The 19,101-nt window shown below is 38.0% G+C and overlaps 3 protein-coding genes and 1 long non-coding RNA gene across 4 annotated transcripts; 2 read left to right on the top strand and 2 right to left on the bottom strand.

The window, feature by feature from the left end:
- Positions 1-405: 405 nt before the first annotated feature.
- Positions 406-4,141, bottom strand: LOC111329273 (small ribosomal subunit protein eS24). Its single transcript, XM_022933910.2, has 5 exons — positions 4,070-4,141; positions 3,638-3,706; positions 2,198-2,407; positions 729-842; positions 406-474 (listed from the first exon to the last, which is right to left on the bottom strand). The coding sequence occupies exons 1-5, from the start codon at positions 4,070-4,072 to the stop codon at positions 472-474; spliced, it is 399 nt and encodes a 132-aa protein (XP_022789645.1). The 5' UTR covers positions 4,073-4,141; the 3' UTR covers positions 406-471.
- LOC111329263 (uncharacterized) lies at positions 3,701-5,840 on the top strand. Its single transcript, XM_022933902.2, has one exon. It carries the CDS (start codon positions 4,148-4,150, stop codon positions 5,036-5,038), a length of 891 nt encoding a protein of 296 aa, XP_022789637.2. The 5' UTR covers positions 3,701-4,147; the 3' UTR covers positions 5,039-5,840.
- Positions 5,841-6,571: 731 nt separating this feature from the next.
- Positions 6,572-15,304, bottom strand: LOC111328350 (synaptotagmin-1). Its single transcript, XM_022932759.2, has 6 exons — positions 15,084-15,304; positions 14,667-14,762; positions 11,987-12,236; positions 10,119-10,548; positions 8,457-8,577; positions 6,572-7,726 (listed from the first exon to the last, which is right to left on the bottom strand). Exons 2-6 carry the CDS (start codon positions 14,749-14,751, stop codon positions 7,416-7,418), a joined length of 1,197 nt encoding a protein of 398 aa, XP_022788494.1. The 5' UTR covers positions 14,752-14,762; positions 15,084-15,304; the 3' UTR covers positions 6,572-7,415.
- A 638-nt stretch (positions 15,305-15,942) lies between these two features.
- On the top strand, positions 15,943-18,757 carry LOC148735417 (uncharacterized). The gene is made up of 4 exons (XR_015998863.1): positions 15,943-16,081; positions 16,158-16,222; positions 16,360-16,453; positions 17,993-18,757. It is a non-coding gene; the product is annotated as an uncharacterized LOC148735417 (long non-coding RNA).
- The last annotated feature ends 344 nt before the right edge of the window (positions 18,758-19,101 follow it).

Below are 19,101 nucleotides of genomic sequence, written 5' to 3'. Positions count from 1 at the left end.
CTTCTGATCACAGGGTATCAACAACTAGTATTGGGATTCCATGGCTACCAAAAATTTAGCTAGTTTAACTTGTCAGGATCTTGTTCAGTGTAAGTGAACCAAAAAGTGGCAATTAAAAAAAACAGTGCACTAAGCAAGAGGCTAAAACAAACTCATGTTGGTTGTCTACAGTGTGAAAATTGTACGGTTACTGGACATTAACAGAGTTCTTCAAGGATAAAGGGTAAAAATTGTTCAATCAGTTAGGTTTATAAAAAATAAATTAGCAAATGTCCATTCTTTTCAAAAACCTTCACTCCTTCCCCCTTCCTGAAAAGAAAAGGATTTCCTTTCTGTAAGCATAAGTCACACCCTTTTAAATTTAAAAGGAAGTGACATTGGGCAACAAAAGACAGACGAGTCAAGTTGAATCAGTTTACATTTTAATGATACAAATACTGAGCACTTGAAGTTGAATGACAGCTGACCATATCACTGAAAAGGAAAAGAGACACAAAGTAAGAAATGATGGACAGCATAAATCTATTAGTTCAGTTAGTTTGAAATGTAATAATCCCATGATAATCCATCCCCATGAAAGTATATGCCATCCAACCTTGTAAGTAATTTTCTTCTGATTATTAAGAAACAGAAAAATATGACAAATGAATCATTTTTCTCCCTTATATTAATTCAAAAATGAAACAAATAAAAATTTGTCAGAGATTAGCAAAACCGACTAGACTAACCTTCTTTCCTGCTGCACCAACTTTAGACTTCTTTGTTCCTCGAACCTTCTTCATTCTGTTCTTCTTTTCCTTTCGCTGTTTTCGTGATGACTTGGGCTTTTCATAAAGTCCATGCTGGACAGGTGATGTAAGAAATTAAAATGGTCAGCAAACCCACACAACCCAAACCAAACTTTCCATTCAAAGTTTCCACTTTAAAACTTGACTATTTTTATGCTGGAAACTACAGTTTGCCATCCAGAATTTTTTTTTCCCCCTGACATGCCTTTGTGATTTTTTTTTTTTTCCAAGCAATAAAATAGCCTTGAACTCTTACATAATAATGTCAACAGCCTCAAAATTGTAACCTTGCTGATTTAATGCAACTCTTTCTAATTTGGTTACCTAACTTAAACGAGGCCATGTTGATGTTTACAAATAAGGCCAACAAATTAACTCCGAGAGAACATGTAATGGTTCAAGAGCAAAAATGTGCCTTTGACAACTTGCAGATCCTTATTAAACTTTCGTAACAATTCTGTTTTGTGTTGTTGTCAGTCATGATTGCTGCAGCTATCAAAATAAACCTCACAAAACTAGACACAAAAAGGCAATTAGAAATAAGGATCTTAAGTGAATATAGTTTATATCTGACCACTTGCAGCCCCGAGGCTGAATTACGGGTGCAGTTTAAGGTTGAGAACAGATGACAGCATATCAGGCGCCTCAGGCAGCCGCTTCAGTCTATCAATCTCACCTTCCCACCCATCCCACCCCAGGGGAGGACATCCATCACACAGTAATCTTGTGTGTGGGAAATTAAAGTCTCCTACCCCAACCCTGCAGGAGACAGGACCTCCATTTATTCGTCCCTATCCGAGAAGACTAGAATATCAAACCATTTCTTGATGTTACAGAAAGGTAGCAAATTCTTCTCAATTATTTTAAGACCTTGAGTGTTGGTCCGGCCGGGGCTCGAACCCTCGACCTCCCGCACAACAGTCCAGCGCTCTATCCATTGAGCTAACCGGGAGACTGACAGTATATAACTCTGTGTACAACTGAGACACAATACGTATGATGCACGATCCTCGCAGTAGAGAGCGGTATTTATGCAATAGCGAAAATCAGACCTGAAAAAAAGTCAGGCCTGTACGGGATTCGAACCACTGACCTCTGCGATACTAGTGCAGTGTTCTACCAATTGAACTAACAAGCCAACTGGGTGCAGGCCGTTAAGTTGATTCGTAATAAACCCGTGATGATAATCAGATATATCTGATTTTTTTCAGGTCTGATTTTCGCTATTGCATAAATAGCACTCTCTACTGCAAGGATCATGCATCATACGTATCTATAACCGCAGTTCAAAATATATGAACTTCATATATTCATTGTATCTGAGACACAATGTTTGCAGAAGTGTACAAACCACACTTACAACTGACATCAATAATAAGTTTAATCATGTAACTTGTACTTTTACTCACTCTAGATAGGCGGTACTTGGGTTCAAACTTCTTTGCAAAATCCAGGGAGTCGTATATTAAGGCAAAACCAGTGCTCCTGCCACCACCATAGGCTGTTTTAAAACCAAAACAGAAAATAACATCTGGGGTGGTTTTATACACTTTGGCCAACTTCTCACGCACTTCAGCCTTTGAGACATTTGGTCTTCCGGGGTGAAGGATATCTACCACCTGTGAATCAAACAAATCAGTTCATTTTAACCTTTTTTTTAACTTCAACATTGTTAAAAGTTATACCTAAAGGATATGCTCTAAACAAAGGGGGTAAGTTTCTGAAGAAACTGTGGTATTGCATTAGTGGGAGTAACAAGGTAATTTTGGCTCTATCAACTGAGTTGAAGATGTAAAATTGGCCATTGTATATAGTTTCAAAGCTGATGTGTTGAGTGTTAGCCCTTTGTCAGAGTGAATGACAAAGGAATAAATTATGCTTTAATCAGTTTGGAGAATGAAGGAAGCATCTATTCTTAACTGAAAAAATTTAGTTAACATCTTAACACCTAGGAGAGATTGGCATCTAATTTCTTTGTACAATGTCACCCCTGAATCAAACATTACCATCAAGAGAGTAAAATGAAATGATCATTATGGTCATTGAGAGTAAAAGAAAATGATCACCATATAAAGAGGTGCTTGATTGTCAAACAGAAGATAGGCCTATCTTGCCTGCTCGGGATTGCCCATTGATCCCACCCATAAAAGAATTGTATTAGAACTAAGTTCATAAAAAAGTAACAGAATATAGTCAAAAAAGGGAAACAAACAACTCTCATGAGTTTGTTGTGCTACAAACAGTTGACTTTCTTTCCCAGCTCTTAAAGTGAAGTCACTCTTAATTCTTAATAAAGTGAAATCTTCTTGCAATATAATAAATCCTTTATTAACCAAGCTTGTTCGGTCAAGATAGCTGGATATTAGCCTCCTTTTTTTGTATTTTTATGGATCTTGACTTCATCTCAATCCATAAAAATGTAAAAAAAGAACACTGCCAATATCTTGACCTCACTCTTGGCTAATAACGCATACTTATTACAATGGGTCAGAGAATGGCACAGTTAAAAGAGAGTAGTACAACGCGTTCATTTTATCAGGGTCCAACTACAAAACAAGTATAGTTGACAACCTATTCTCTTTTGGTGCTAAAAAATCAAAGGCAAGCTTGCAAATTATAACTCAAAAGATTCATTCATATAACCAAGCAAATCGACCTAAAAGCGTACTGTGATCATCTCTAAAATTTAAAAATCCACGATAACGAGCCAAAGACAAGTCGAGTACAAATCAGATCTTCTAATACATGAGGATATATTTTCCCTGGATCTTATCTAAGGATTCTAATGCCGCAGCCACATTAGAGCCACAAAAAAAGTACTACAGAATAACTTTAAGACTATGAATTACCATTTGCTTCCTTTGAAGCAGGCGGTTGGTGAGGAACTTTCTCGTCCTAATAGTTGCTGTACCGTCGCTCTGTGACATACAAAAACATGGACTGTTCATCTGTTTGATTCACAATTACATTGATTCTTTCCCAATGACAATTTTTTTGCAGTTCGCTTAGACTCATAAGCATAAATATGGAGTTACATTACAACTGAGAGAAAAATGGCAACGTCTGGGGCTGTACCACTTGTGTGTTCAGCATCTCAGAAAAATGATGTTAGTAAACTTCAACAACGCTGTAAATAATGTTTTCACGCTAGAAATTCAAAAAGGAACTCCAGATTTGTTTCATGGGTATTTATTTATGGATTAGATACCGTAATAAAGAAAAGATATGGACGGATGCATCAGTATTGAGAGGATTACTTCTCTCACTTCATTCGAACTCACCATTTTGCTCAGGTAGACATTAAAGAGAACGAAAACGAGTCAGTGACTCGCTTAGTAGCCTGGCTTTCCTCATCAAATATGGCGGACATTACCAGCGCTGTTTCTTTCGTCTCAACCAAAGTCACCAAACACTGCGAAACAGAGCGTCCTGAGAAAAAATCAAAAGTTAGGAAAAAAAGGAAGACACCAAAGAAGCCTGTAGTGGAGATCAACTCAAGAAAAGACCGAAGAATTATAAATGAATTTCATGCTTTGAACAAGAAAATTGACTCTTTACGAAGGAATACCTTAATTCAAATGAAAGACAGGACAACTCAAATTGCGGCTCTCGAAGCGAAAAAAGAAAAGCTTGGTGGTATAAATGCTTATCAAAAGGCATCGAAACTTGGGGAGGCTCGCCATGGTAGTTTTAACTCAGCAAAATGGATACTAAAGCAAATGAGAGATTTGGATGTTTGTAAAGTAAAACCTGACCCAACTGAAGCTACAGAAGGACTAAGGTTACTTGATGTTGGTGCTCTCGACAACAACTACAAAAAGCACCAAAAATGGATTCAGTGCACACCTATTGATCTAAATCCACAGAGCGACGTAGTGGTTAAGGCAGACTTTTTGAAATTTAAAGGCAACAACCTATATGATGTTGTTGTTTTAAGTTTGGTGATCAACTTCGAAGGTGACGTCCACAGGCGAGGGAAAATGCTTCGAAAATGTCAAGAGCTCATAGTAGATCAAGGATATTTGTTTATTGTTCTCCCTCTTCCTTGTTTGAACAATTCTCGCTACTTAAATGATGATCTTTTTGTATCCATGATGGAAAGTCTTGGGTTTAAAGTGTGTGCCTGCCATAAGAGCAGAAAATTGAGTTTCTATATGTTCAGGAAAACTGGCCATGCTCAGGTGAAATCGTTCCCAAAGAGGGTCTTAAGGAAAGGTGGAAACCATAACAACTTTGCAATTGTTCTGTGATGACTTAGGGTTTAAGATTAAATTTTGCCACACAACTGTAGTGTGCGTGATGTCTGACTATTTCAGCATTTACCAAGCTCAAAATTTACCATCTTCATCATTGGCTTTTTAAACATGATACTATCAACATTGCTGATCCTTGCAGTATGCAGGACGCATGTCACATAAGAACTTTGTAATGACCTTGCTTACCTTAGAGTCTCTGTGACTCAGTGGTAGAGCATCAGAGCGTGGGATCTGAAGGTCAGAGGTTCAATTCCTCACGGCAATTCAGAATTGTTTCTTTGTCCCACACTCATGACAATTAAGATGAAAAACATCTTTCTCTACCTCAGTATTTGCTGTTAGACCTTTTATTCTTCTTTCCCTTTGACTCAGTGATTTTTGCTTTTCCTAAATGTGTCTTGAATTGCTGTAATAACCAAGCTGACAACTGAGAAGAATGTCTCAGAAAAATGTCTGGAAAATTTGACATAACACCAAATTCTTCTTGCTGTTTAGCTGCAAATGTGTGGGAGCTTAAAATGAGAATTACTAGTTGGATAGTGGGATGTAAGGAGTTTGACAGCTGGTGTAATTGCACCTCTTCTAGAGCATGTAAAGTTTTGATATGGCGGTTATAAGATCACAACTCAAGAAAACCTTTTAAACATAATTCACACTGCTTTAAGATATTACCAAGACAGATATTCGTGCAAACCTACAGTCATGTTTATCATGCCAAAAACATGTAAAATATCCCATTTTCTTTTAAGATATTGGGAGTCTTTCATAAAATATTAAAGAGTGTTGTTCATCATGATTATCAATGTATATTATCAATTATTAGATCATTAATATTTATTTTGTGCATGCAGATCTAGAGGTTATATAACTAAAAACTGGGATAAAGCATTCTGATCTGCTTATTCGGTAAAGTGCCTTATCTTTTTGGAAAATTGATTAAGGTGGTTTACTGTGTAGGAGTAGGCAAGGCTTGGCAGCAATTTGTCACAAACATGACCAAAATGCCCAAAAATGATAAGCCAGGAGTTTATAATGTGATAAAATGAAGAGATCTGATTGTTCATTTTCCCCTCCAGGTGTTAGGTTAGGATGACTACATATCTACCTGATACATTTGAGTACTCTCATTACCTGTTTGGTGGATAATTTAAGGATATTATAGGGAGAAGTTTCATTTTCATCACTTCTAGGAGTTAAAGGGTCAAGTGGCCAAGATATTTTCGAAATCGGAAACTTTGAAGAAACCTTGAAGCCCTAGTCCTATGGTGTGAACTGCACTGGAATGATCATGGCCAGTTACTTACAAAAAGCGTGGGTGACTTTAGATGAGGGGATTAGTAAGGGATAATTTTTCTTGGATTGTCTTCCTTATTCTGTAACCATATGTGTTATCGATGATGGATGATACTGTTCTCTCCCATTATTTTTCAGCCCCTCCTCCTTTCATCACTTCTTCACATTTCTGCAGCAGCCCTTTAAGGTCTTAGCCGTGTTACCTTTGAGTGAATTTGAATTAAACCAAAATGATTGGTCTTTAAAGTAGATTTATTCCCTTAAATACAAATAAATTAAGTGTATCATTGTAGAATATATCATCTATTTAATTTACATCAATAATGAAACAATTCGTACTGAAGAGTTTTCTCATGGTGAAATTACACAACCAGTTGACGGTCATAAAATTGTATATCCTAAGACTTTTTTCAGGGATTTGAGCGGCAAATCTGGGTGCCATTTAAAATTGTAGTATCTAAAATTGTCCAGAAAATACGACCAAACTGATCCCCGAAACTTTAACGAAAACATTTTAATGTGCTTGTTGAACACATCACCTTGAGTATGTACAACGTATCTGAAAAATTTACAGAGGAAATCTCTACAAATTAAATTGCCCAGTAAGAGTATTAAGATGTTTCTATTTAAAAATGTTTAGCGTAAACATGCGTTTCGACTTTAATATTTAAATCTTTTCAAAGTGTTCTCATATTTTATTTCACCTTGCGATTTTAAAGCTGAAAATATACCAAGAATGACTTATCAAAATCTGAACCTGTTCTTTGCACTTTCAAGGGAAACAACACTGTAGGACAAGAGGAAAGACCACCTTCTGGCGAACATTTTTATTCATTTTTTCTTTTTTCAATTCTTTCCTGTTCTTTTCGTTGGTAAGTTTGCCGCTTTAATCCCTTTGACTTTTATACAAAATTTATTGAAATTGGAAGAGACTATTTCCAGTACTGAATAAATATCAAGACTGTGCTTCGGTCATATATTTGCAGTCTAAAACCTGTTTACTCTAAAACACTGAGTTCATTCTGAATTCGCGCACGCTTGCGCACAAAAAGATGATGATTATTCATTTATATACATCTCATATGAGCGTATGCCATTGTGCTACCGGGTTTCGAGGTGAAGCGATCATGTCATTCCAGTGAGACAGCCCTTGACCAGTTGAATACATGTACGGCCCCACAACTGCTCGGCCAATTAGCTTCTTGGATCCTCCAAGCCTCGGTACGGTGTAAACCGATAACATGAAGCTCACACGATCGAGGCAAGACGGGAGAATGGAGAAAACAAATGCTTCGTTGTAAATCGGAAACACAGTTCTCTTCTTAACGATTGTTTTGCGTTTTTTCACAGATTTTCCTCCCATTATCATAGACACTTGGACATACGGATCTGAAAATGAATATCATTTCCCATCAGTGTGCCGTTTTTCACAAAGACAACCAACAGCTTCGGAGCTACGTATGCTCGAACGCAAAACTACAGGAGTCGAGCGAACGTAGCTCTGACACGGCGGATTCACAATGTAGCTATGAAACCGTTCTCAAACAATGCAAACATTCTTGGATTTTTGCACCGTCGGCTTGCAAGGAGACATTAAAAGTTTCATGGTTTAATTTTTGAATCAACATCGGTATCTGAGAAACCTTGTACCCACCCCTCCCTAACCCAACAACAGTAAACTGATATCAAGTTAGGATAAATGTTGGGTTATGGGAGGGGTGGGTGCAAGGTAGCTCAGATAGTGACACCGATCCGAATTTTTTCATGTCTGGGGAGGGGTGGGTACAAGGCTGCACAGATTGTGACACCGAATTTGTTTATGTCTACCCGTGAGCCAATGCTGCAATAATCCGGAAACACTGCATTTGTCTAGTGAGTAAGTGCGTAATGTCACATTTTTCTTGTTGGTTCTTTTGACATAAGTCATCATAATAGTGAAGCGAGGAGTTGTTTATCAATTGAGTCCTGTAAGTCTGGGTGTGAAAACTGATTGGTAAGTTTCACCGTGATGTTATTGGCTGTAAGACTCCAGGTGAGTCATGATTGGTCAGTTTTGCGTATTGGTGAAATAAACACTTTGTTTCAACCTATATTTACGGACCATCGACACAGAACTTACCCAAATCTGTGTCTTCTCCGTTTAATTTCAACTCTTTAGCTTTGAGCACAGCTACTGTAAGTCTACACGAGGTAGGTAAAAACTGCAGAGAAAATAGAAGTTCTCCTTTATCCACTCCACTCTGTAAGAGAAACAAAAAGTACCAAATGATTTCTCACATCATAAACAAACTAGTTAACTCTATGGGAAGTTCATGCATGTTTCTTGCTCGTCATGGCTCTCGAGTTATTGATACTTAACGAGTTGATATAGGGTTTTGTTTTTGTTTTTGTTTTTTTTTTTTTCAGGAATGACTTTCCATGCAAAGTACGCAGAGTGATTGCATTGCAGGATGTGCATTTTTTCTCCTGTCACGAGAAGTGGTTCTTTCATTGACTTAGGGTGAAATGTATAGGAATTGAGGAATCGAATAAAGTGTTTTAAGCGCACTGTACCCCCCCTCCCTGTTCACGAAATGGTTGAAACTGAGACCCATACTTTCTCTTTACAGTATCACCCCTAAACTATATATGAAGGTAATGGATTAAAGGAAATGATCACCAATTTGAAAAACTCTTGATTTTCAAACAAGTTATCCTTGTAACTACCTTATAAAATGTATAGAATACAGTGTGGAAAAGCTACATATTGATATTAGGATATTTAGTATTAACAATGACAAGGATCTTACCCAGACCTCCAAGGCCATTTCAAACACGCGAGCAAGATCTGGGCTCGAGGTTAGACTATGACTCGTAAAACTTCGTATTTTTTAAAGAGGTGACAAACGTGAAAAAATTCAATAATTTCTTATTTTCACTCAGCACTGGACGATCTGAAGTGTTTGCCAAAGACACGGTCAGAAGTCCAAATTGATACTCGTCCGTTATAATCAACACACGTGGAAAAATCGTCATTTATGCGCCGATCAATTCAAAGCCTCAACATCCCCCCGGATAACCCAGAGGCATTTGACCGTCGTCCGCGCCCGGGCAGTGGGAATTTCAACCTTGCCTGGGTGGGTTGGAAATTTGAACCGTTAGTGTGAAATCTCTCCGGCGGAACATGTCTGTTCCATCTTTTGATACAGATGTGTTTAATGGTAAATAGTTCACTTTGGAGAGTGTATGGCTCAGAAGAAAAGGTCTACAAGTTCTAAGTTTTAAGCTTGATTGTCAAAACAAATTGCTAGTCAATGAGTATAAAGTCTCGGTCATGGAAGTTTTTTAAAAAAATCCATCATCAAATGCGGCACTTGGGTAGGCTATTTAAACACAGTTTTGGCCCAGGGGGGAATTTGAACGAACCTAACTTGTAGAACAGGCGTAATTGCTAGTGTTTTACAGGTGAACGGACAACCTCGTTGCCAGGGCCTTTTCCCTTGGTTGGGGTGGAGAAACGAGGTTGGCGAACGGAGACAAGCATTAGGCGAGTGCAAAGCGCGATTCACGCGCGAGGGAAGAAACGCAAAAAAAATTACGCTCCCCCTTCGTGCATGACGTGCCCATCGCGCCACCTCGCACTTGCCTCCGTTCGATTGAAAAAAAACGCCTGTTCTGCGGGCTAGAACGAACCAATCTTTAAAATCTCAAATGCCCAAGGGGTTTCCGGAGGTGTCTAATAAACCTTCGAATTTATCGACGCATTATGAGCTCAGTCGGTTCAATCGCATTACTAACAAACCTTCAGATCCTCGTTGTTGATATCAACCCAGATCTCTCCCGTCCCTTGTACTGAGTTCAAGTCATTCACACCTCTTAAAGGATATCTCACGTGACCGATAACCTGCTGGCGGGAAAATCGATCGAATTCACAAACTGTAAACTCCAGAGTTCTGTTTGGTAAATCTACAGGTGAAACCATAAACACAAAATCTTCATGGAACTGTGGGTTGGATGTCCTGCGCAACACTCTTGACTGGGCCTTTCGCTTCTTGTCTGGAAGAAGAAATATCTTTACATATGGTGTAACCGTGACGTTTTCTCCGATTGGTGTCAGACGAGTGGCTCGAATGAGGCAGACTTTGAGCTCCTCGCTGAATTTGTCGTAACATAAAGAGAAAGAGAGTCTAGCTGAGCCCTGGAATGGGGATCCTTCCTCCGTGACTTCTTCTCTGAAGAAGAAAACACGAAAAAGAAAGAAAGAAAAGAAAAACACGAAAAATCAATAAAGAAAGCCTTACAGAAGGTCAGTTAATACGAAATGTAGGAAATGACAAGATAATATGAAATGCCTGATATAATACCATATATAGAGGATATCACATGGTGGCGAGAAGATATGAATGTTATGTTCGAGTGGCAAGAACAATATCTCATGAGTAAGCACAGCGACCGAGCGGGATATTGCTCTTGCCACGAGAACATAAAATTCATATCTTAGAGCTAACCTGTAATTTTCTTTTTATTATACGGAAAATTAATATAATTGGTGAAGATTGAAAAGCTGGCTTTAATGCAAGTACTGGATATTAATACGAACCAAATACCCGGTGCACAAAGGTGGGAATCGTGACGTCGTTGCTCAAAATGTCCACCCGAGTTTCACACGAAGAATACGCCACTCAGTTCCCGGATAAATAGTGGTCGTATTGCTTCTCAAAGTGTTTTAAGGTCCCGATCAATCATTTGCTTCCACATCTAAAAAGTTTTCACCGAAGTGGGGGTGAATAATGATGGATATTTACCGAGGTGAACGCTTGTTTTAGTATATACCACACAGATACAAAATACTTATTCAAAAACTCTTGACGTCCGATTTTGTCTGATCGGTTTCTCGAAGGTAAATAGTACTTGCTATTCACTTTCGAACTAGTCAATCAGCGCTCTCAAAAAGCACTATTCATTTGTGGGATATATACTAAAATACGATAGACATGGCACATTAAGATACAGTACGACACCAAACCATAACATTCTATGACTTTGGACAACATTACATGACATCAATTGACGTAAAACAGCACGACTTGACAAGACAAAAATGATATCGCACCTCATTGCGTCACGCAAAGTGACTCGACATGATATATCTTGGATACACTAAGCTGGATATCAACGCTAGTTTAAAGAAGGGAGGCAAGCTACCTCGGTGAACGTTGAAAAGCTGACCTAGCATGCTTCTTTCGGTTACCATCAAGAGTTTCTTCAAACCAATAACTTCCGAGGACAAACTGCCCAAGATTTTTTTTTTCATTTATTTACATAAATGTATTTGAAAAGTTGACGTAAAGGCAGTACCTCTAATATTTGATGCCAGGCTCATTATGTGACACCATAGGACACAACGATAGAATAAATGCATAGAATCGCGTGACATCGCGTCGCGTGACTTGACTTTCAAGGTAAAACCTTCTCGTGACACGACTTGTCTCCATTTTGACAAAGTAACGTAAAACGTTTTGCTACAAATGATTGGGTGCGAGACAAACCCGAGGTTTTTATTGACCTTACAGACTTTGATAGATAGTCCCGGATATCATAAGAACCACGTTTGTTTGCTACGCTGACGGATGTAGAGAACATGTTTTCACACTGAAATATAGTTGTTACCTGTAAATCTCAGGATCCAGGAGTGGTTCAAACTCGTCATTTTCTTTCTGTGGATATCGTGACTGCGTGGGAATGAGGATCGGTTCAATTTTAGGCTGTGGGATTTTGAAAGACACGCGTGATATTGTCCTCTCGGGCAGGTTGTTGTTCTCATTGGGGCAATTTTTACACCGGGCACGCGTTCGCCAAACGAAGAAAACAACGACAATGCTGAACAGCAACCCACCTCCAACAACTGCGAGAATGAAAGCTGTGAAGAAAAAGTATGCGGCGTAAATTAAAATTTGTTGGTAGAACTAATAATAATAATAATAATAATAATAATATTTTAATATTTATATTGCGCAAATTAACATGAAGATATGATCAAATGCGCATCACAACACTTTTCGGGGGACCTTGGCCGGACTGCATCAGCAGTTTACAAACAATCGAGGGAAACTTATTTGAAGATGCCCCTCCCCCGAAATTCCCAGTAAACAGGCCAGACCACATCACAGTAATCTCGTGAGTGGGTTCTTTAACGTCCTAGATTTTACCAGACGTTTCTCTTCCCCCTGTTTAGACCCCTCTCTGAAATAGCGACCAGAATTTAAAACTCATGTTTGCAAAAATAAAGCTTCTCGCCGCGAAAGAGAGTATTTTCAGGTGCTGGTAGTTTCAAATACTTAGTGCTTCTGAAGTTATCCAAACAACAAAGATTTCATTCTTTTCACAGGGCGACAGCATAAAACCCAACAATACAAATGGCGGTGATTTTTCCAAGACAACGAGAGCTATCAATCAATAGTGGAAACATAGTTCTACGCCTGTTTAGCCCCTGTTTACGGAAACCCGCTCAAAAAGTACACTTGGCATGTCTCCCTGATTTTGACGTCCCTATTAATCAGCATTCTTTGCAAAAATTCTTCCTTTGCCAAATTTAACCTAGTTCAACAACAGGAGAGCATATAAAAATTTGATATTGCTCTAGTCCCTACTGAAATTGTACTCGAAGCTTCTTTAAGATGTGAGCTAAAGAGGAGATCTCGGCTGGCACCGTCTGAGACGGTAAACACTTCAAGGCACTCGCGAAATTTTAGGACAAGTAAACTTAGTTTATTCCTTTTAATTGATGTTTTCCTGGCAGGTCTCCGTCAGGGTTGAAGAGTTACTTTAGAACAATGAACAATCAGAGGGTTTCAACAATATCAAGTTGATGCAGTATATGCGTCCAAAGTCGATATTTATTGCATCTGGATGAAAATTAGGTCAAGCAGGAAGGGTCATTAAAAAGTTCGTGGAACCTGCTTGAAATGCCGAGCTAAAAAAAAAAATTAAGCTGTCATAACAAAAGCAATTAGGAGAATACTACAAATTTGTTTTCTTAAGTTCTCAAAATTTCGATGTCTATACACTGACATGCAAAAACGAAAACAGTCAAAGTAAATTAGACATCGTGAGGAAACTGTAAATGGAAAGTTATTTAAACGTTGCGAGGTCTTTCATCATCAAGCTAATTTTTCTACATTTTTTTTACATAGTGAGGAGATTAGAGGAAACTCTTCAGCTCAAATAGACGAGAGTTGAATATTAGCTGGCGACGAGACGTCCACAGACCCTAGCTCGTTTCAGAGATAAAGAAAAGAGGATATATCTTTCAGTGTCACTCTTAATAACAAGGGGTGCAGCTTCCTAAGCATAATCCCCCTACAGACGCTGACGGTTATGTATGGCTAAAAAAAAAGTTTCAAAGAATGTTGGTTTGATTATTGGTTTAGATTTGATATCATAAGTGATTTTATCAAATTATTTTTTCAACTCGAGAGGTACCTTATTGCCCCTTATGTAGAGTCTAACGCAAAGATGTTAGGCCGGGCTTTCTGTTTCGCTTCTCGCTGGAGAAAATCTCTTTGCTTACTTTCCATGTACGCCCATCTTCCAATCAATTTAATAATGATTAAGGCCATATTTTAAACGAGGTGCTTGCAAATAAAGAATTTCAGCTCCATTAATATCGGAAACACTGTATGAAATATTTTTAACACCTCGAGGAGAATTAAACTCACTATAAAATGTTTTGTTATGTTCTGTTGACCGGATATAGGAACAAGTTTAAGTCAGGTAAGTTATTCGTGTTTTTCCCTTCGCTGTGAAGAGAAGAGAGATTGTAAAGTTTGATATTGGAATATTGGACATCTCTGGGCATTGATATTAGCTAGAAAGTTTCCCGATGAAAATCAAATTAAAATAATGCACATAAGTGTTTTCTTCTATATACGGGATCTATCGCTTAAATCGTGACAGCACTTGTAAAAAAAAAAAAAAAAAAAAAACGAAACAAAAAAATTCACTGCAACCATTAACAGAGGTTGGTTATCGGTGTTAGGTTCTTGCGAAAACAGGACTAGAACTTATTCATTCCACGTCTAGATCGCCAACGTCTTTAGGCATTAGTACTTCCTGTAAAGTTCCGGATTTACTGGTACTGTTCTTCAAACTCCCGCCATTTATGCCGACTTTCATTTACGTAAATAAGCTTTTAAAATTCACACAGTCAGATTCTAAAAATAATAGCTATTTTTCTTTATATTTTGACTCTCACGTTTTCGTTTCGAAAATGACTTTGTTTCCCGAACGCTCAACTTAACAATGACTGATTTGTGATTTCTTGTGGTTACGACGCCAAACACTCGCTTACCCCATTGTAAATGGTGAGTCCTGTTTTCGGCGTCAACTGTCTCTACAGGACTTTTTAATGGCGGGAAGTTGTCAGCAATTTTCATAGTGCTGGTATCTAAACAGAAGAGAAAAAAATTCAAGTAATAGTCTTTGACGAGAATCATCATTTTACGTTTAATAAGGTTAATTCTCCCAGGGTGACAGCAAAAAGCGAAAAATAATATTTGTGGCAAATCACGAGTGTTATCATTCTCGAAGGTTTTTGCGGTTGGCAACGAAAAAAATACCTTTTCAACTTCAAAGTCGTACGCTAAATAACCGAATTTGAGAAGAGGACAGGACAGCTACGATCTTTTAACTATCAGGGATCTTGTACAATTGCTCCGAGACAAATCTATGAAGGAGAATTTCTACGCGATATTTACTTGTAACTCACCATGGAAATTCTTCAGTCTGTCATTCGTTTGAAAAATCGCCACAAAACGTCCAGTCTAGTTGTCTTTGCCATAACAGCGTTGTAAAAAAAACCGTTTGCGTCAACGACAAAACAGTGAAACTCCCGGAAAAATCCACCAAGTGAAATGATTAATTACTTCTTTTGAAAAGATCTCTATTCCAACGCTCTGACCACTTGATCTGATGTTCAGAAAGAACTATTTTGAAGTTTAAAAGAATGTACGTCATAATTAAGAGATGATATAGCTCGACCAGGCTCGTATCTTAAAGCAAGCCGACGAATAGGTTCCATATAATTATGGAATGAAAAAAATACGTATTGCGGTGGTGTGGCCTAGTGGTTTTGAACGCGCGGCTGGCGATGAAAATAAAAAAGACCGGTTGTTTGAAGCTTCCCTTGCTTTTGCGGTCCAAAAATTTTTAGTTATGGTAGATGTCACATGATTTAAGTGTGTAAAGACGTTCAGATAATATCGGAAGTTCCTTTTTACGCAAAATGATATTCGTTGATAAACTTTTCAAGCATAAAAACAGAACAATTTCGACTCGACATTCCCCATTTTGATTTCCTTGCTTTCAGAGAATCATGTGACCCAACGAGTCCAACACAATGTCAGTTTTTTAGGAGTTCGAGAAAAAATTAAAAGCTTTACAGAAGAGAATTGTAACCTCGATATTATTAAGACAGGCAAAATTTCAACTTTCGAATTAATTTTTATGCATTTGCGTAAATGCGGGGTCCAAGTGGTTAAAGTTTAAAGTGACAACCTCAAAACTAATTACAGGTTTAACGTAATTTTAGAAGCTGATTAAAGACCTCCTGGTAGAAACAAAAAATTTCCTTGAGGCTATCACACGAACAAATGAAATCTGTCCTATTAAGTCAACCATAATTGCGGTTGATTTGTTAATTGTGAAATTCAGGGATGACTGATTTGTGCTGAAACGCAAAAAGGCCTCACGGCAAATTTAGCTCAAGTAAACATGATATTTCCTGATATCAGTTGAGAACGTTAGAGAGCTGTTTGTGTAATTTCTTTAATGATTCTTTCAGGTATCGCAAATTTGCGCTCTTGAAAGTACGTTGGCAACCAGCTGTCGGCCGAAATGTCATGTCAGGTGAGCAAATTAACCAAAATCGATGCTGTTTTAACTCACCGGCTATATATTGTTGTTTGGAGAAAGTAAATTTATGGGGTGAATATTCTCTCCGACAAATTACTACGCATTATACATTATATATGTTGGCTTTATAGAATGAGCGGTTTACTTCAGAATGTTTCCGCTTGGATGGCGAAGAAACAATATAGGAAACTCTGGGGATTAAACCAACAAATCATCCAATGTACGGTACGTATGTACTGCAGGAAAATGACTCATTGGGTGCGACTTGAGTTTCTTAAAAATCCAATGCCTTCAGGTTTTTATTTAAGTCTTAGGAGATCCAAAACACACATCGACTCTATATCCTCAATAATATGAAGTCCCTTGCAGTTGAAACTTTTAATGGCACCAGAACACGATCTTGCGTCGGTTCAGGATAAAAACTCGATTTTCCATCAACATATCTCATTGTCTTCTGGTATAAAAAGAAATTCAAGACGACGATTAACTTTTTTTTTGCATATAAATGATAAATTCATGTTTTACATTTTTGAAAATTGTTCGTCACTCTTTGGTCTGGTCACGCAATTGGCTCTATCCCGTGAGAGAGAGCCTTTCGTGACCAGACTAAAGAACTATTACAGAGGAACTTCTTAAAGGCCGACCATTCAGCTCTTGAGCGGGAGGGGGGGTGGGTGATTTTGAAAACAAATTTCCTGCAAGCGCTTGTTGGAAGAAAAAAATTGCATGCAGCGCAAATGTAACAGAAAAAAAAGGGGCATTTAGAACGGAAAAAATATCCAGCACAGCAGATTGCTAGGAAAAAGTTTCTTGATGACCAGAAATCCCCCATCCCCTCCCCTCAAAAGTCAAATGGCCGGCCCCTTAGCTTGTATAGTTGCACAGTACTTGAAAACCATAATGGTACCGGCTTTGGCTCTATTTTTCGTTAGTGGGGGCGTTTTCTTTGTGAAATGTGTAACTTCTAACTAAACTACTAAAATGTGTAAGTAATGAAAGTGTCACTCTATTGTCGGCAATTATTTATGTTATTTCCGAACATTCAAGTTGTTTTTCGCATTTAATAATATTGATAAGTTATAAAAGCCAAAAGTTAGAAACTCAGATTATTTCAGAAGATATTCCATGTCGCCAAATCATCTATTATTCCACTTTATTGAGTTCCCGCTTCATCCGTGGCAAAATTCGAAAATATACTTCAGCTGTGGCCATTCAACCCCAAAGCACTTCAACTGTCGTGAATCTCTTTTAGTGACGGAATGTATATAAGAGAACCCGAATTTTCCTCGCGCTAGCACTTCCTATTTTCTAGTCTCGAGGGACTGCTTGAAGCTCTTCACCTCATAGACATGGTCCAAATATGTGATCATAAAAAAGTTAATTTTTACAAAACACTGAATTCTCACAAACGAATTAAATTGATAACAGTTGTTTTCCTTGTGACCAGTTTGAATGACAACTCTTCCTGAATGTGTCCAAATAGTGATGCTTCTCAAGGACTCTTGAATAATACCAAGAAAAACTATTGTATTTTCATGAAGCTTGAAATACGACATTAAAAGAAGATTGATGTGTTTTTCTAAGCAGCGTAAAAATACGTAAATGATCGAAAATAACGTTTCAACCATATCTTGTATACATATTTACCAATGTATTCAACCCGAAAGCGGTCGAGAGAGGGAATTATCAATTACTTTCTGTGAAAGAATTAAGTGTGAATATTGCTATTTCAAATTTACTTATTTTCTTTTTATTTCATTCCAGTAATGCATACGTTTCTAAATCTCTGTTAGATGTAACACATCAAAGGAAGATAGCCACAAATCCGATGTACTATGTTGTTTGTTTTCAATGCAGCAGTGTATTGCCATGAAATGGAGAGTTGTCCGTTGCTGATATCGAAACTTCGGTGATAACCGTTATCTTAAAAATATCATATAATTATGCAACTTTGCTCTTGACTTCAATACAAGGGGTCTTAAACCGCTAATTATTTTGCATTGATCTTAATATCGAGGGAAATCTCTTTTGTCTAGGAAATCTCATCGCCAAAAATTGAGAACGCGACTGAAAGTCGGTGGAATCGCAATTAGGAAAATATAAGAAGGTCTGGTATAAGAAAAATCTAGATGGGAGATGGGCTTTGTTGGTTGCGTTTGTAGTAATTGCTGAAAATTGTATAGCAATAATAAATTTGGAGCAAGAGTTCAGTTTGAGGAACAAGTACGAAACCCCTTATAATATGAAGAGAAAAAGAAATTGAGTTCGATTGTTAGTCCCTCTCTGGAAAATGAGCCCCTATTTCTCTCCGCACTGAAGGATCAAAGACTGGACGCGGGAATGTATTTCATTGACGGAATTTATACGGGACAAGCCGAATTTTCCTCAGTCCTAAGTTTCCTATTGTCTAGTCTGTAGGAACTGCTTGAAGATCTTCACCTCCTCGACAAGGTTCATATGTGTAATTATGAAAAAATTAATTTTTACAAAAAATTGAATTCTCATAGACGAATAAATTTGTTAACATTCGTTTTCCTTGTAAAAGTTTGACTAAAACAACTCTGCTTGTTTGTGTCAAAATGGCGATGCTTCTCAAGGACTCTTGAATAATACCAAGAAAAACCCGCCGCCTGGTTAGCTCAATTGGGAGAGCGCCGGACTGCTGTGCGGGAGGTCGAGAGTTCAATACCGGCCGGACCAACACTCAGGGTCTTAAAATTAATTGAGAAGAATATGCTTCCTTTCTTTAATATCAAGAAATGGTTAGATATTCTAGTCTTCTCGGATAGGGACGAATAAATGGAGGTCCCGTCTCCTGCAGGGTTGGGGTAGGAGACGTTAATTTCCCACGCACGAGATTACTGTGTGATGGA

Source organism: Stylophora pistillata, chromosome 3, assembly GCF_964205215.1.
Source record: "Stylophora pistillata chromosome 3, jaStyPist1.2, whole genome shotgun sequence".
Lineage (NCBI taxonomy): Eukaryota > Metazoa > Cnidaria > Anthozoa > Scleractinia > Pocilloporidae > Stylophora > Stylophora pistillata.
Note: the sequence above shows the minus strand (reverse complement) of the source record. Positions and strands in the feature narration are given on the sequence as shown.

Excerpts from the sequence above, each read along its gene's own strand:
- LOC111329263 (XM_022933902.2), top strand. The coding sequence starts at position 4,148 with ATGGCGGACATTACCAGCGCTGTTTCTTTCGTCTCAACCAAAGTCACC.
- LOC111328350 (XM_022932759.2), bottom strand. The coding sequence starts at position 14,751 with ATGAAAATTGCTGACAACTTCCCGCCATTAAAAAGTCCTGTAGAGACA. Across the intron at positions 8,578-10,118 it reads TCAACAACGAGGATCTGAAG|AGTGGAGTGGATAAAGGAGA; the intron begins GTTTGTTAGTAA and ends TTTCTCTTACAG. Across the intron at positions 7,727-8,456 it reads CGGAGAAGACACAGATTTGG|ATCCGTATGTCCAAGTGTCT; the intron begins GTAAGTTCTGTG and ends ATTCATTTTCAG.
- LOC111329273 (XM_022933910.2), bottom strand. Across the intron at positions 2,408-3,637 it reads TGCTTCAAAGGAAGCAAATG|GTGGTAGATATCCTTCACCC; the intron begins GTAATTCATAGT and ends TTTGATTCACAG. Across the intron at positions 843-2,197 it reads CCAAGTACCGCCTATCTAGA|CATGGACTTTATGAAAAGCC; the intron begins GTGAGTAAAAGT and ends TCACCTGTCCAG.